Raw genomic sequence first — 16869 nt, 5'->3', positions numbered from 1 at the left:
GAAACTTTGATCATTCCCCATTTATTTCACTATAGACTACATGGGGAATAAATAGTGAATGAGTGAACCATTCTGAATGCGGCTATTGTGTACAGTATAGCGTGGCCACCAGGCCGAGCCGTAGAAGAGGGTTTGTCCATGTCTGTCTGCCTGTATGTTACTGTATGTCCCCACAAAAGTAGACCAATCACAGCTCACACTACTATGTGCATGACATCACTGATGAGGTCATAAATGACTGACGACATCAGATATTTCTAGACAGCTCGGCCTGGTGGCCAGGTCACCACTATAGTGATGTCATAAATCACTGATCATGTCACAGACAGACAGACAGACAGACAGACATACGTATGCATTGCTCATGTGATATCAGCGGAACGCTGCCCTATCATAGTAGTAGTACTAGTAGTAATAGTAATAACAAGCGCAAATTCGCTATATGCCATGCAGCATGTTTGTTACTGATGTCATCTGCCATCTGGCTGGCTGGCAAAAGTATTGCCAGGCAGCTTGCTGCCGGCCACTGATGATGTCATTTGTCCTCAAGGTTGTGAGTCAGTCAGCCTTCCGAGTGATGTCACTCGAGCAATTGTGATGTCATCAGTGAGTGATATCATCAGTGATTTTGAGGGTTGTCAGTCAGCCTTCCTTCCGACCTTCAGACATGCAGCAGGAACCGAGCGGGTTTTACAGAATGTAGGGAAACAGTGGATGGATGAAACCCAGAAGGAGGTGGTAATGCAACATAAAAGATGCCAACTGCCATAAAACACCACCAAAGAAGTAGACTTCTGACAGAGCCAGATGTAGGCCGGCAGCCAGTTTGGCAAAAAGATTGTAATTGCTCGGGTGACATCACTGGTGACATCATCACTGATTAAATCACTCACTGATGACATCACAATTGCACGAGTGACATCACTGGTGACATCACCAATTAGCTATACAGCATATCGTTACTTGGAAAACAAATGCTTTGGTGAAGCCATGGCAGATGAAAACACACAGTTATGTGGCAATTGCAAACATGACATTCCAGAGGCCAATTTAACCATTCATGACATCCACTGCAGAAGAAACATCGCACGATGTGAGGTGTGCCAGGAACCAGTGCCCCGGTCAGACCTACAGAAACACAAGGAGCAGGAGCATATGCAGATTAAATGCAAGTGCGGCTTAAAGATTGGGAAGAATCATATTGCTGTTCACCAGAGCTCTGAATGTCCTCAGCGGCTGGTCTCTTGCCAGTACTGTGACCTGGAGCTTATTTTCAGTCAGTCCAAAGAGCATGAGGATTATTGTGGGACATGCACCGAGCCCTGCCCACTCTGCAAGTGCAATGTCATGTTTAGGGAGCAAGCTATACATCCACTCTTGTGTGGAAGCCTTACACTGCCACAAGAGAGGAACAACACCCGGACAAGTCACAGTCCAGCAGAACCACAGTCTCCAGGGGCATGGTTTGAAACCTACTCCATCGGAAACCTGTGTGCCCAACAACAAGGGGCCCCCGAGAATAACAATATTAGTGCAGCGGAGTGCAGAGCCTATCCCCGTGAGGTTGATACCAGAGTTTATAACAGAGCCTATCCCCGTAAGGTTGATACCAGAGTTTATAACAGAGCCTATCCCCGTAAGGTTGATACCAGAGTTTATAACAGAGCCTATCCCCGTAAGGTTGATACCAGACTTTATAACAGAGCCTATCCCTGTGAGGTTGATACCAGAGTTTATAACAGCACATGGGGAGCTCAAGGCCTAAGAGACAGGAGGAACACTGCCCCTAGTAATACTTTTAGCCACTTGCTGGAACAGGGTGACATGCAGAGCAGCAACAACAACAGTGGCAGTGCTTGGCTGCATGTGGACTCTCTTATCTCTCCACCCAACAACCAATTCCAACATCTTGCTACGGGTGCAAGTTTGAGTGGATTCCTTTACTATGATCAAACAGATGCCATGCTGCTGCCCTGTGAGTTTTGTGAGGAGCTGTTTCCTGAAGAGAACCTCATTTTGCATCAGACTGGTTGCAGTCCATCCTCAGCCATTGCCTCTTTCAGTAAGCAACCCTGCTCTCCACATAACGAGGACAGGATGAACAGGCATGCTTGGACCCTGATGCACAGCATACCTGACACCCTTACTGCCAACCTCTGTACTTCCCCATCCATCTCCCTACCCTCCTACAGTCCCCCAGCCAGTCCACTAGAGGGCAATCTGGTCATTCCATGTGAGTTCTGTGGCGTGGCACTAGAGGAGTCTGTTGTCTTCCACCATCAGGATAAATGCGACCCGCGAGCCTTTCCCCACTTGTTTGATAACAGAGTTTATAACAGCACCTGGGGACCTCAAGGCCTAGAAGACAGGAAGAACATTGCCCCTAGTAATACAATGTTTAGCCACTTGCTGCAACAGGGTGACATCCAGAGCAGCAACAACAACAACAGTGCTTGGCCCCATGTGGACCCGTCACTGCATGAGGACTGTAGTGATGGGGAGGTGGGGGAGCAGGGCGTAGAGCAGACACAGTGGTCTGATGTCTGGGACCACAAACTGGGAAGGACCTTCAACACCTCTCTAATCTCTCCACTCTCTCCCCCCAACAACTTCCAACATTTTGCCATGGGCACAGGTTTGAGTGGATTCCTGGACTATGATCAAACAGATGCCATGCTGCCCTGTGAGTTTTGTGAGGAGCTGTTTCCTGAAGAGAACCTCATTTTGCATCAGGCTGGTTGCAGTCCATCCTAAGCCGTTGCCTCTTTCAGTAAGCAACCCTGCTCTCCACATAATGAGGACAGGATGAGCATGCTTGGTCCCTGATGCACAGCATACCTGACACCCTTACTGCCAACTTCCGTACTTTCCCTCGATCCATCTCCCCACCCTCCTACAGTCCTCCAGCCAGTCCACTAGAGGGGCGATCTGGTCATTCCATGTGAGTTCTGTAGCGTGGCGCTAAGAGGAGTCTGTCGTTTTCGACCATCAGGATATGCCAACTGTGACCCAGTGCTGTCTATCCAGTGAATAATATAGCAAAAGCATATGTTTAAAAATCATTGACCCCTGTAAGTAGGACTTTGCCAAATTTTCAGAGAATGAAACACCAGAACCCCTTCGATGACCGTTCTCCTGCTCCTGCCACCTCACCACCACCCACCCCTCCCAGATCCTGCTTCAAACACTATTATAATCCTGGTTCCAAAGAAGGCCTCCATCGCAGGACTTAATGACTACAGGCCTGTTGCCCTGACGTCTGTGGTCATGAAATCCTTCGAGAGAGTGGTGTTGGCCCACCTGAAGGACGCGACATGACACCTGCTGGACCCCCTGACGTTTGCCTACCGGGCAAACAGGTCGGTGGATGATGTAGTCGATGTGCCAGCTCCCAACTGTCAATGGATCATACACTTCCTGAGAGACAGGAGGCAGCAGGATATTGTGTGGCAAGGCAAACCAATACAACCAGAGAGCTTATATACTTGGTATATTATATATTGGGCAGTGGTGGCCCAATGGTTAGAGAAGCGAGCTTGTGACCGGAAGGTCGTCGGTTCAATCCCCGGGACCGGCAGGATAAATCTGGTTGGGGAAAGTGAAAAGGCAGCGCTTGCCCCTCCCTCATTACCACCACTGAGGTGCCCTTGAGCAAGGCCCTTATCCCCAACCGCTCCAGTGGAGCTGATCAGTGGCCAGCAGATCAGACTGTGGTTGTACTGGTCAGCTTCCAGGTATGAATGTGTGTGGGAATGTGAACAGGGCACTGCTGAAAAAGAGAGCATTGCTCTCAGTGAGACTCCCCCTGTATAAATAAAGGTAAAAAAAGAAAAAGAAATATATATATATATATATTTTTTTTTTTGGTATAGCATTAAAACAAATCAACATAAACATTGTTTTCTTTTAATATTTATTCAGTCAGTATAGTACAGTTATAGTAGCCTAGACTTTTGTAATGTTTTTAAATAACTATAGGCAAACGATGTATGTTTTTTATGTTGCCCTCTTGGCCAGGTTTTTTACCTGGTTAAATGTTTAAAAAAGTAATAATTATAATAAATAATAATAATGATGATAATAATAATAATAATAATAATAATAATAATAATAATAATAATAATAATAATAATAAAACGTAATATTATTTTTCATATTTGAATATTATTTTAATTTTTATATTCAAATATATATTCGAATATAGAATATTCTTTGACAGCCTTAGTACCTGCAGAGCTCCCAAGCAGCGGCCAGCAGGTGACACACATGCCTGCACGCACCCACACACACACACACACACACACACACACACACACACACCAATTAGGGATAGCACTATACCCACAGCAGCCAGCAGGTGACACACACAGACAGACAGTCATTTAGTGATATCACTGCCCACAGCAGGCAGCAGGTGACACACAGAAACACACACACACACACACACACACACACACACACACACACACACACACACACACACAGTGATTGCATGCTCCAACGGAAATCAACACTACTTTGATCATAAACCTTAATGAAAATGCCTCATTGAAATCGGTTGAAAAATGTAAACGATGAACCCTTTTATCCAGAAAAACTGCAGCTCCCCATCAGCAGCCTTGATCGGGCCAATTTGGGGGTGGCATTGACGATGGATCCACAGGCCAATGAGGTACATTTCTATATCTATGGTCATCAGAGATGTCTTTCTTTCGAGCAATTGTGATGTCAGTCGAGCAATTGTGATGTCATCAGTAATGATTTAATCAGGGATGATGTCATCAATGATGTCACTCGAGCAATTATGATGCCATTAGGGATGATGTCATCAGTGATGTCACTCGAACAATTGTGATGTCATTGGTGATGGACATAATCGGTGATGCACATCTCACAAATCATTTAGGCACAAAGCCATTGTGATGTCAAATACTCTACTTAAGCACAGACCCATTGTGACATCATCAGTGAATGCATAAATCCTTCCATGCATAGGCTATAAGTAGGAATGGGAGTGAAAGTCTGTCGTCAAGTACAGCAGCTCATTGTGGTTGCTATGCCTTTTTCCTTGCATTCCCTGTCTTGTGGAATTCATTGTTTTTAACAGCCTGTCTGTGCCATGATGAGTCTAGCTAGGGACAACCAAACAAGACAGATCCAGGAAAACATAACCAATGTGGAGAAACACTTTGGAAAGATGTGTGAACTGTTTGCTGGCTACATCCGTAAAACAGCCAAACTGCTGGACAAGGCTGACCTGCTGGTTAGGGAAATCAGCCTGTACGCAGACACTGAAACGCCAAACCTGAAGTGGGGCATGAAACGGTTTGCTGACCAGTTGGCCAAGATTCAAGACTACCGTCAAGCTGAGGTGGAGAGACTTGAAGCCAAAGTCATAGAGCCTTTGAAGAGCTATGGAGCTGTAGTGAAACGCAAAAGGGATGATCTGAAAACCACTCAAGGTGCCATAGACAGAATGTCCAAACAAATGTCTCAGCTTGAGAGGACCAGACTGAGAAACCCCTCAGATAGGCGAGTCCTTTCCCATGCTGAAAGTGAGCTGCGATCAGCCACCTTTGATGCCGAGCGCACCACCAGGCAGCTGGAGGAGACCATAGATGAGTTTGAGAAGCAGAAGATCCGGGACATCAAGTACGTCTTTGGTGAATTTGTGACGGTGGAGATGTTGTTCCACGCCAAGGCTTTAGAGGTGTACACCGCAGCCTACCAGAGCATTCAAAGTGTTGGTGAGGAGGAAGACGTGGACCACAAAGAGCGAAAGAGGATAGAGCGGGAGAGGAGGAGAGAGAGCAGGGTGAGGGGGCACAGTGAGAGAGAGAGACAGCAGACCGGTGTCAGCAAGTTTCAGCAGCAACAAAGGAGCAGCAGTCAACAGAGAAGAGAGGAGGTAGAGGTGTACACCGCATGCAACCAGAGCATTCGAAGTGTGGATGAGGATGACGACCTGGAGCACAAAGAGGGAGGGAGGAGGACAGAGAGAGAGAGAGAGAGAAGGAGAGAGAGCAGGATAGGTCGGCACAGAGAGAGAGAGACAGAGACACGGCAGACCTGTAAGTTTCAGCAGCAACAAAGGACGAGCAGCCAACAGAGAAGAAGAGAGGTGGATGAAGATGATTTGGAGGAGGAGGAAGATGAAGAGGAGGAAGTGGAGGAGGAGGAAGGCACAGATGATGAAAGTTACCGTAAAACTTCAAATAGCCCAGGTGTTCATTTACCAAAAAATTCCAGACCCGGCGTCTATAGGTGACCGGTGTCTATTTTGGACCCTGCGTTTAATTTGAAGTTTTATGGTGAACTTTATTCTCTCACAGATTTTTTGGCTGTGGAACAAAAACCCCATGTACATGTCACCTTTGAGGACATTCTTTTGTCTATTTGGGACCGGCCTTTAATTCTTTTTGCACACAATTCTTGCTCAGCAAAGATTGGAAAGTATCAAATTGTTTATTTAAACCAGTATGATAGTACTTACAGTACACAAAAGAAGATGCCTAGTATTGTAGAGTACAGATTGGAACAAACAAGACAAATACGGCAACAAAACTGAGATGTCCTTTTCCTAATCATCATCGTCCTCAACTAACAGTTCAATGTTGAACTCTTCCTCCTCGTCGCTATCCTCTTCTCCCTCTGCCAAACAGCCATATTTCAAACAAGTAACATTATACTACCACTCACAGTTGTTTTTCATGTGAAAGCAGCAGTTTGATTAGCTAGCGAGTAACTACCGTAAATTCCGGACTATAAGGCGCACCGGTCTATAAGCCGCACCTTCAAAGGTGACTATTTTTTTCTTATATAAGCCGCACCGGACTATAAGCTGCGGGTGTTTTGATGTTTAATTACCATATGTAAGGCTTCGTGCACAGAGGGGATTGTCGGGAAAGAGATGGCTGTTTGGGGAAGCTCCCATTTATTAACATTTCAACAAAACAAAAGTCAGGTCACTAATCCCCAGACAAAATCACACATTGTGAGATGCTTAAAAATCACCATCGGCGGGAGCTTTACTCCAGATGCTGTGCAGCCAAGAACACAAGTGAAATTCGTTCTCTCGTGACCTGTGGTTCTCAACGTGATGGACGATTCACCTTTCTTGTTAACAGTCCTAGTGAGAGGCAGGTCGAACGTCAAAGGCACTTCATCCATATTTATGATCTGCTCCGGTCCGATGGAATATTCCTTGATCTTTCTTTGTGTGAATTCGCCGAAGTTTGTAATTTTCTCCTGGTAGTCGGGAGGGAGTTGCTGACACAGTCGTCCGCGCCCTGACGGACAGTCCCTTTCGTCTCGGGTTTGTGCATGATCCTTTGCTGCTGCTGCTGTTGTTGTTCCTGTCTCGCTACTGTCTCAGACATGGCTTTCAGGCTCAATCGCCGCCATCGTCGTAACACAGCCAGTTCTCCATCTTTTGAAGCATGATGTTAGATTACAACGAGCTAGTCGTGTGGCTTAGCCTTCCAAAATGTTGCTGTTAGTTTTTTAGAATGTAATACATAGAATTGGGAATGTTACATTCAATTTCATTCAGACTGTCTTTCAGGCTCAATCGCTGCCTTTTTCCCCCCGGAGCGAGGGAGGAGGGAGGGTGTTTTACCGTAGTGGATGAGAGAGAGTAGTGGCACAGTGCTCCAATCAGGTCGCGAGGCACATTTTTTGCAACATCATCCAATCAGGGTCTCGCTCTCATAATGTCTGTCTTGCTCTCGTTCTGCCTCATACCAACATCCATAGATTTTGGAGGTTCCCGAGTGGCCGTTTGCTGGAAAAATCCATAGATAAGCCGCACCGTTATATAAGCCGCAGGGGGCAAAAAAGGCCAAAAAACGGGAAAAAAGCCGCGGCTTATAGTCCGGAATTTACGGTAACTAACATTAGCATTAGCATTTTAGCAGCAGCTAACATTAGCTCAGTAACCAGCTGGTCACTTCTATCAAACAATACAGTGTTGTGCAACAAGCAGACTTATCAAATATTTCCAATACATGTCCAGTATAATCCATACTGTCTTTATGATCGCTGTTCCGCTGACAGAAATGCACTTTTACAGCGCTAACGACATAACTTCTCTACCGCGGTACTTGCAGTTATAGAAACCAGACAGTCTAAAATCACTCCGCGGCTGAGTTTTGAATGTTTATGTTGTGCAGTCCGTAGCATCAAACAATGCAGTATGCATAGCGGTACTTGAAACATATTGGTTATGTAGGGGGAAAAAACGTAAAACTTGGGGAGAAAGTAGCCTACTCGAATGTCTCCTCTGCCTCTACCAAACCAGAAGAAACACGCACATACTCCCCACGTCATTACCGTAAGTGACTGTGAATTCAGTCTTTGCGCAACACAAAAAATACCCGGCCTCTATTGAGACCGGCTTTTATTTACCAAAACATGTACGCAGACAGCGTCTATATGGGACCGGCGTCTATTTAGGACTCACAGTGTTTAATTTGAAGTTTTACGGTGAAATTTATTCTCTCACTGTTTTTTGTCTGTGTGGAACAAAAACCCCATGTACATGTCACCTTTGGGGACATTCTTTCGAGTACGTAGTAAGCTCTGATATCGTTCTACCGAAAGAAAGTGGCCAGATCACCGAGGATGTCACAACAATGACACCGGGCAATTGTGATGTCATCAGTGATGATGCTATCAGTGAGTCATGTCACCAGTTCAGTTATGTTTATTGCCTCTTATCAAACAAGCATGTCTCAAAGTTGTACCAACTGTATATACACACAACACAGTTTAGCCTATATACAATGCATTTTACTCAATTACATTAAGATACTACACAAACAGTTTGGGACTGTGGGAGGAAACTGGATCACCCAGAGAAAACTACGGGTGAATACCAGCTCATGATGTCATACCCACTGATGTCATGCCACACAGAGTGGTGACCGATGATGTCATACCCACTGATGATGTCATACATTGTGAGATTATCAGTCAGTCGGTGCATCGCTGTCATCAGTGATGTCACTCGAGCAAGGTGAATATCACCTTATGTAGCCCCGCCCACTTACCCAGTTGTGTTATTACCCATCTGTTTTACCTGGTCACTAGTACTGTACTGTCACAGGAAGTGTAAACACAATAGAAAGTAACTGGTGACCCCTGTGTTGGAACATAAGGTGAATATTGGTCGACTCTTGCTCACAGCCCAGCCAATCAACCCTGAACCTGTGATAACAACATGGACCAGCTCGAGCCACTTCCAGACCATAAGACCTGGACCAGGTCACCGCTTAGTCCTGCCGCACATGTGGAAGACTGCTGAAGGGACATTGTCTCCAGAGTCTCCACCCTAGAAATGACTGAGCAAAGTCGGGTCTGGGGCTGGCCCACTGCGGCAACTCTCACAAAAATGCCCACATAATTTCTTCTTCTCAACAAAATTCATTAATGACTATACCTCTGGAGTGGAGCCTGTTGTCCTCCCGCCGCTGCGGCCCCTGGAGCTTGGCCTGAGGTCCTCCTCTTTGTCCTTCCTTATGTTTTGTTTGATCATGCGTCAATCATTCTCGTTCCCACCTAATAGGTCGGGCGGTCATGCCCCAGCGCTGCCGTGTTGTCACTAGACAGGTCTCCCAGGCATGCATTGCAAAATTAATTTATAGCCTCACAAGACTAAATTCACTTTTCTGTTTGCCAAGACCTCAGGAACACAATGGAAATCGGTTTAACGACTTTATTGTGATATCTTTCATGAGTTATTTTGTACTGTATGCCTGTTGGTGTTTTTTTTGTTTTTTTTTCGAATAAATTCATTCATTCTTGATTTTTGACCTTGGTTGTCTAGAATCTTGACATTGTGTTCCTTTTGCTCATGCTGTTTTCTTTTTGTTTGACTTCTGAAGGGTTGGTGACTGCAGTCAGGAAACTGACATCTGATTAATGGTGTGGGAGTCTGAATGTTAGCCTGGGATAGAATGACTTGTGCATCCCCTGCGACGTAGACAAATACATCATGAACGACCGTGCAGAATTAACCATTGCAGGGGATGACTTACGATATTGTACAGGTGTTCATCTAACCAACCATGCTTGCTTTTCCATGTTTGCCGATGTGGTTTGACATGGGAGAGTCCATGCTGAAGTAATGAAGAGCTGCAGTGATGATGGAGGCATCAGTTACATCACATCACAGGGCCTGCAACATGCTGAAGTAATGGAGAGCTGCAGTGATGATGGAAGCATCACTTATATCATGTATGAATACATTACAGGGCCTGTAATGTTCTCCAAGGGCTGATTTTGTTACATTCCGCCGGTTTACCAAATTCCGCAGTTGGTGTATGTCTGCATTTGACTTTGTGCTGTGGAATTCTTTGAAGATTACATCAAGTTTATACTGCAGTGAAAGTCAGCCATGGTTGGAACGAAGTGCATTTTGCTTTGTAAGTTGGTCCCCTGTCAGAACCTGAACAGCTGGGTCCATGGTAGTTTCTCCATCTTCATCTACAGGGTAATGAGGGACATATCTGTCATTGCATTTCAGGGCCACAATCATGTCTTTTGATTTCTTCTCATCTGTTTCTTGCAAGCCTAACATGACTCCGTCTGTTTTTGTGGTCATAACTGATGAGTACTCATGTTGCAGGTGCCACTCAACATAGTCTGTAAATTAGCCAACTTGCTTAAAAGGTTCTCGACTATTTGGGACCCTTTTTTGGCCTACTTTGATGAGGTTAAGAATGAATAGTGTCTGAGGCTCTCCTGTCTGGTTTCTTGTGGACCCCTTGCATGGGACCCCATGCACAATATCTATAAAAGCACGGTGCGCGCCGTATGCCATATGGAACCATATGGCTCCCTCCACCAGAACCTTATACAGTCATAGGTTGAGGCTGTTCCAAAATTGGTGCCGTGAGAGAGACCACGACCCCTTTCTTTGTTCTGAAATGGTCATAGTGACCTTTCTCCAGGAACTGATTGACTAGGGAAGAGCCGTTTTCCACGATAAGTCTACTTTGCGGCCCTGTCGGCGGGCCACTTTGGGCTCAAATGCAAGGATGCCAGCCAGAATAAACTGGTCTATGAAGGGGGCCCGTAGGAATCGCCCTACTCCCAGGTGCCCCCTTGGAATTTGGCTGTGGTTCTACAGGGGCTGAAAGGCCCTCCCTTTGAACCATTACAGGAGGCCAGCCTGAAGCAGCTGGGAGATATGACATCCCCTAGCGAGGGCTCCCTGGAGCCTTTGTGGATAAAACTCAAGGTTCTGAATATAACCCGGGTTTTATAACAAGGGGCAAGGGGAGCCCTTGACACTCGGCAGACGACCCTTGACCTGGGCGGTTCAAGAAGAATTAACTTGTCAATCTGAAGGCAAACCCAGGCTCCTGGCATGTCCCCTATGCAGGGAGACACATGGATTTGCTTTCTGGCACACCCCAGTCTGTAAGCCTGGCATAGATATAAAAGTAGTTCTTCCCAGGAGATCAAAGGATCCCCTAGCGAGGGCTCCCCTCGCCTTGTTATTAAACCGGGGTGTGTGTGTGTGTGTGTGTGACACATTGTGGCATCAGTGTTGTCGTGAATCATTGATGATGTCATATACATTGTGACAATTATTAGTGATGTCATAAATCCCTCCCTGCTGAGGTTCTAAATTGGATGACCACTGACCTGTGGCAACAACATGGACCATGGACCAAGCACAATTCTATACTAGAATTGAGTGTGTGAACACTGTCATCTTCAATGCTTCAAAAAGAGAGTTTTTTACTGCTAACAGAGGATACAAGTCCTTGCAGAAGAGGCTAAAAGGGCAATGGAAGATCCAGAGTATGGAAGAAGAGCTGTCGTTGGATAAGCTGAGGGGTGTCAAGGTGTGGATAACTGCTGGCCCAAGGGAGAAATTCACTGGATCAGAAATGGAGGTGCTGAAGCAGTACCTAGATGGAGGGGGAGATATCCTTGTCATGCTTGGTGAAGGAGAAACTAAATTTGACACCAATATCAACTTCCTCCTGGAGGAGTTTGGAATAATGGTCAACAATGATGCAGTTGTGAGGAACGTTTACTACAAGTACTTCCATCCAAAAGAGGCACTTGTGTCCAACGGTGTGTTGAACAGTGAGTTCAGTCGGGCCGCTGGCAAATTGGTCACAGGAAATAATGCGCAGGCTCTCACGTTTGTGTACCCATACGGTGCCACCCTGAGTGTGATGAAGCCCGCTGCTGCTATCCTTTCCACCGGCTCAGTCTGCTTCCCCCGCGACAGGCCTGTCCTGGCTTTCCATCAGGTAAAGGAAGGTGGCAAGCTGGCAGTGCTGGGTTCCTGTCACATGTTCAGTGACCAGTACTTGGACAAAGAGGAGAACAGTAAAATAATGGATGTGGTGTTCCAGTGGCTCATGACTGATAATATTCCCCTGAATCAGATCGATGCAGATTATCCAGACATCACAGATTACACCATGGTACCAGACACGGGCCGCTTATCAGAACGACTTCGAGTATGCTTGCAAGAGGGTTACGAAAACCCCACGGACTTCACCTCGCTCTTCCATATGTCTCTGTTCAAAATATCAACCGACACTTTAGCCCAAGTCATCAATTCTTACAAGCAGCTGAATGTCAAACACGAGCCACTCCAGCTAATCACACCGTTTGAGCGCCCTCTACCTCCGCTGCAAGCTGCTGTCTTTCCACCTGCCTTCAGAGATTTGCCTCCGCCCAGTCTCGACCAGTTTGATCTAGATGAAAATTTCTCCTCAGAGAAGGACTCAGTGATGGAGGACTAGAAAAGCATGCGCTTTGCACGCTCATCTCTACTTTATTTTGTGCGCTTAGCGCGCTCAATATACCATGGGCACACTTTTTGTGGGGGAGTGACCCAAACTCATGAGTTTGAATGAAAGTTTTTATTTTCCTGACCAGAAGTAAAAAATGTCTGCTCAATTTACGCTGCCCGTGAACGCACTACCTGATACGGGCAGAGGCAATGGCGTTGGAGTGGGCGAGCGATAGTGATTTAGAAAATGAGGATTCAAGGGGACTTGAAAAGAAACGTAAAAGTTTGTCAAGTTCTTATCTTGTAGGAATGAGAGCGGTATCAAAGGTATTATGGAATATTCAGTAATCTGCACGAGTTGGGGAAGTTTGTGAAAAAGAAAGTTGCTGCGGTAAAATCGGTAAGGGTAACTAGAAGTGGGTTGGTAGTTATAGATTGTGTATCAAAGGATCAGGGAGTGAAAGTATAAATAAGTAGGTATAAACATTATAGGGTGGAGGGCTTCGCACTAAGAAAGGAGCCGATGAAGAAAAGAGCAACACCAACAGTTATACAGGTAGGAAAACAGACTGGAGGGGGGCTTTAATTTTCAGGAATCCCCATGGTCTTGTAGATCTCTTTGAGCATAAGCAGTGCTGTGTCTTCAGATTTCCAGTAGCACAAATGACTCTGGAGGGCAAACAGGTAGTCATTGAAACTCTCAATGGGCTTCTCCTGCAGGACATAGTCGATGCGTTTCCCTCCGTTCAGCATCCCTATCTTCACCTGGGGCTCCTCTTCTCTCTGTGGCTTAGGACTATCTGAAATGCTGTGCTCCTCTGCCACTTGTTGCTTCTCCTCCTCCTCCTTGATGTGGCTGGCCACCATGGCCAGCTCGGCCTGCAACTGGTCAGAGGTGTGAGGATGGGCGAACTCGTTGAGCGTCTGCCAGGCGCTCTTCAGGGAGCTGATGAAGCCCTGCTTCAGGTCCGAGCCCATCCTACTCAGGCTCTCCTTCAGCTCAAGATGCAGCCTCTTCCTCCCTTTGTGATGTGGGATCAACACAGGCTTCAAGTCCAAGTCTGGCAGTATCATGGGCTCAATCCTGTATGCCACAGGGTCCAGCGGATGGTAAATATTGAAGAATCCCTTGCATGTGGGCAGCTGGTAAGTGTCTTTGATCTGCTCCAGCCCCCGGACCATCAGGAAGATGCTGATTGGAGAACCCAAGGCGAAGAAATTCACCGGCTCAAAGTCCAGAGCGTGGCAGAGCACTGAAACCTGTCCAGTTCCAACTTTAAAGTAATTGCAGTTGACATGGCCGGAGGAGATGGTTTTGCCCACAGGAAGCTTCTTGATGGGGGCATCAGGAAGGGGTTCAGCTGCTGGTGTGGGCACCACCACCTGCTGACTGACCTCCCTGACTTCTGCTTTCGTCTCTTGATGTACAGCCAGCGTATTCACTCTGTCTTTGACAAATTTGGCAATCTTTTTCCTGGGCCCCAGTGGGATTTCCATCTCTTTAAGGTCTTCGGTTGTGCACATAAGAAAAGATTCAATGTCAATCTTCTCATCATCAAAGGTACTCTTGTATTCAGACAAGCCCAGATATTCAAGCACAGAAGAAAGATCTTCAAATTCCTCCCCTTCCTCTTTAGGCTCCTCTTCCACAGCTGGCAGGGCTATGTCATGATTTGCCCGTGTGACAGGGGACGTCACCTGTTTGTTGCCTAGTGGGGGACCTCCCTTTGGAGTGGGTTTGGAGAACATGGCGGATGCATGAGAGCTGTTCTTCTGATTCGAGAGCAAGTCAAAAAGTATCAGGGAACCTAAACTGTGTCCCACCACTGATGCGGCTCCTTTGTAGTTTGGGTTCCTCTTCATGAACAGGGTGTGGAGTCTGTTCATCTCGAGGGCAACTATGTCCATGATGGTCTGGCAGTAAGTAGGGCTGTTGTAGAAGAGCACATCTAGCAAGGTATCATTGGTAAAGTGACGTAGACGTCCAGTGCTGGGTAGGGTGATTTTCTTTATCCTCCTATCCACCCCAGTGGCGTCTCCATGTAGAGCTCTGTGCCAATGTACAGGCAGGAATTCCACCCGGCTGATGGCGTGCTCATCCTGCGATTTCTTAAAGTGACTCTGCAGCAGCTTCAGCGACACATTACGGAAGTCGTCCACACACTCCACCATGCTCTGAAACCTCAGGTCACAGACAGGACCGATTCCATGCACCATGAACACTAGATGATCCACCTGTGGGAGCTCGCCATCAGGAACTTTGTCGTGGTCATCATCAATGCCTCTCTTGACCACTCTGGGCCTGGTCTGCCCATCCACACCCCACTCATCCGGCTTGGCAGAGTGCGGAAACTGAACTATCAGCTTTGGATTGTCCATGAGAATGGTTTCCCCTGATGGGAACGCCAGCCTGCGCTGCCACAGTTTGGTAGACACAGCTTTCTTATATTCTGCCTCTAGCTTCTCACTAAACTCTTCAGAGTAGGGAATGAAGCAGCTATCCGTATCCCCTTTGTAGAACCAAGTGGAGCGACGGACCTCTGTAGGCTCCTCTTCCCAGTACACTGCAGTCCGCATGCGGTCGTACAGCTGCACATCGTAGCGCCCTCCATCTGTACGCACAATCACATTCTCTGGATCTGATTGAACTGAGTTGTACGTGTCCTCCAGCTGAATGGAGTCGATGATGCTGAAAGGAAACCAGACGCTCTTTGACTCCACTTGTTTGCAGAAGAACCAATGAGGCTGAACGAGCTCATAGACATTGTAGTTGTATGGCATCATCTGTGGGAGTGGCCTGTGTGAATGTCAGTCCCGAAAGTGGGAACGTTTGTGCCGGAGAGGCGAGAGTAGGGATTCTACAGCAGTGCGTGGGACAGTGGTTGGACCTCTGGAGCTGGAATATAAGGACAGCTGTGTGTGACATCATCACTGATTACATCATCACTGATGAGATCCCTATTGCTCAAGTGACATCAGTGATGACATCTATCATCCACTGATGATATCACTTATGCATAGTATTGGTGATATCACTCGAGCGCTCGAGGATGATGTCATCAGTGATGTCACTCGAGCAATTGTGATGTCATCAGTGACTGATGTTGTTGTAGAAATGGTGTTTATACCAATATCACTATTTCTCATCCGCATGATCCAAAATGATAAGACCAGACATGTATAATAATAGAAGCCAGGAGTCCAGGAAAGTAAGATCAATGAGTTGTATTTATATTTAAGCCATACATACTTTGGCAAACTTCATTGCCAAAGGACTGAATTCTCAATCTACACATTTGGTATGACGTACAGAGTTCCAAAATATTCAGTGGCGATGTCACAATTTGACATGTACTTTATAGGCAGAGAGGAGGAGGGAGAGAATGGGATGCTCTTGGAAGTGTGTGTGTGTGTGTTGGAACTGTGTGTGTATGTGTGCATATCTGGTCACTTGACATGCAGTAGGGCTGAGCACACATGTTTTGTCTTGCAAAGACTTCATGGAGCCAAGCAAGATCAGCCTGTAGGCAGAGGGTGAAAATTTGGTTTTAACCTATGTGTGCTAATAACTAATAATTGTTTGTATAAGATGGCGCCATGTCTGTCTGTGTGCATGTGTGTCAGAATGCATTGACCTTCTCAATGCCATGACAGATTATGCTGTCTTTGTAGTGTCTGTCTATATGAGTATGTCCTTATGACATAACTATAACTTATACCAATTAATAATGTGTATGCAATTATAGCTTATTGAATATGAAATGCCAATGGAACTTTAATTTGATTATATATCAGATGTCACCAGTGATGCAATCTAGGCACCCAGAGTCTGACGACTAATAAGACTCTGGGTCAGACGGCCGATATTTCAGGGTTTCCGCTGTAGAGTGGACGTCCGCGCCGACTTCCGCTTCCATGTGCTGCGGTTACTGTTTAAAGAGGACAGGAAACATTTGATCATATGACTCATATGACATGAATTTGCATTTCACCTCAGACAAGAGAGGAAACCGCTTTCAATTGTGAAATTTACCTAGATTTGCTAGGAAGATGAACATTTCAGCTTTTTGCCAACTAGGGCGCTGCTTGATGATGTCACTACTGTA

General features: G+C 46.2%; 2 protein-coding genes and 2 pseudogenes across 4 annotated transcripts; 3 read left to right on the top strand and 1 right to left on the bottom strand.

Moving 5' to 3' along the window:
• Positions 1-990: 990 nt before the first annotated feature.
• Positions 991-2754, top strand: LOC310792982 (TRAF-type zinc finger domain-containing protein 1-like; the record flags this gene model as incomplete). The annotated part of the gene is made up of 1 exon (XM_083654737.1): positions 991-2754. The coding sequence occupies one exon, from the start codon at positions 991-993 to the stop codon at positions 2752-2754; it is 1764 nt and encodes a 587-aa protein (XP_083510863.1).
• A 2368-nt stretch (positions 2755-5122) lies between these two features.
• On the top strand, positions 5123-11269 carry LOC310792981 (CBY1-interacting BAR domain-containing protein 1 pseudogene; annotated as a pseudogene). Its single transcript has 2 exons — positions 5123-5815; positions 11132-11269. The product of its transcript is annotated as a CBY1-interacting BAR domain-containing protein 1 pseudogene (transcript).
• Positions 11270-11672: 403 nt separating this feature from the next.
• Positions 11673-12773, top strand: LOC310792980 (intraflagellar transport protein 52 homolog pseudogene; annotated as a pseudogene). Its single transcript has one exon. The product of its transcript is annotated as an intraflagellar transport protein 52 homolog pseudogene (transcript).
• Positions 12774-13345: 572 nt separating this feature from the next.
• On the bottom strand, positions 13346-15547 carry LOC310793177 (SEC23-interacting protein-like; the record flags this gene model as incomplete). Its single annotated transcript, XM_083654936.1, has 1 exon — positions 13346-15547. One exon carries the CDS (start codon positions 15545-15547, stop codon positions 13346-13348), a length of 2202 nt encoding a protein of 733 aa, XP_083511062.1.
• Between the last annotated feature and the right edge of the window lie 1322 nt (positions 15548-16869).

This window comes from Poromitra crassiceps (genome assembly GCF_964638095.1).
Source record: "Poromitra crassiceps genome assembly, chromosome: 18".
Lineage (NCBI taxonomy): Eukaryota > Metazoa > Chordata > Actinopteri > Beryciformes > Melamphaidae > Poromitra > Poromitra crassiceps.
This window is presented reverse-complemented; position numbering and strand designations above follow the sequence as displayed.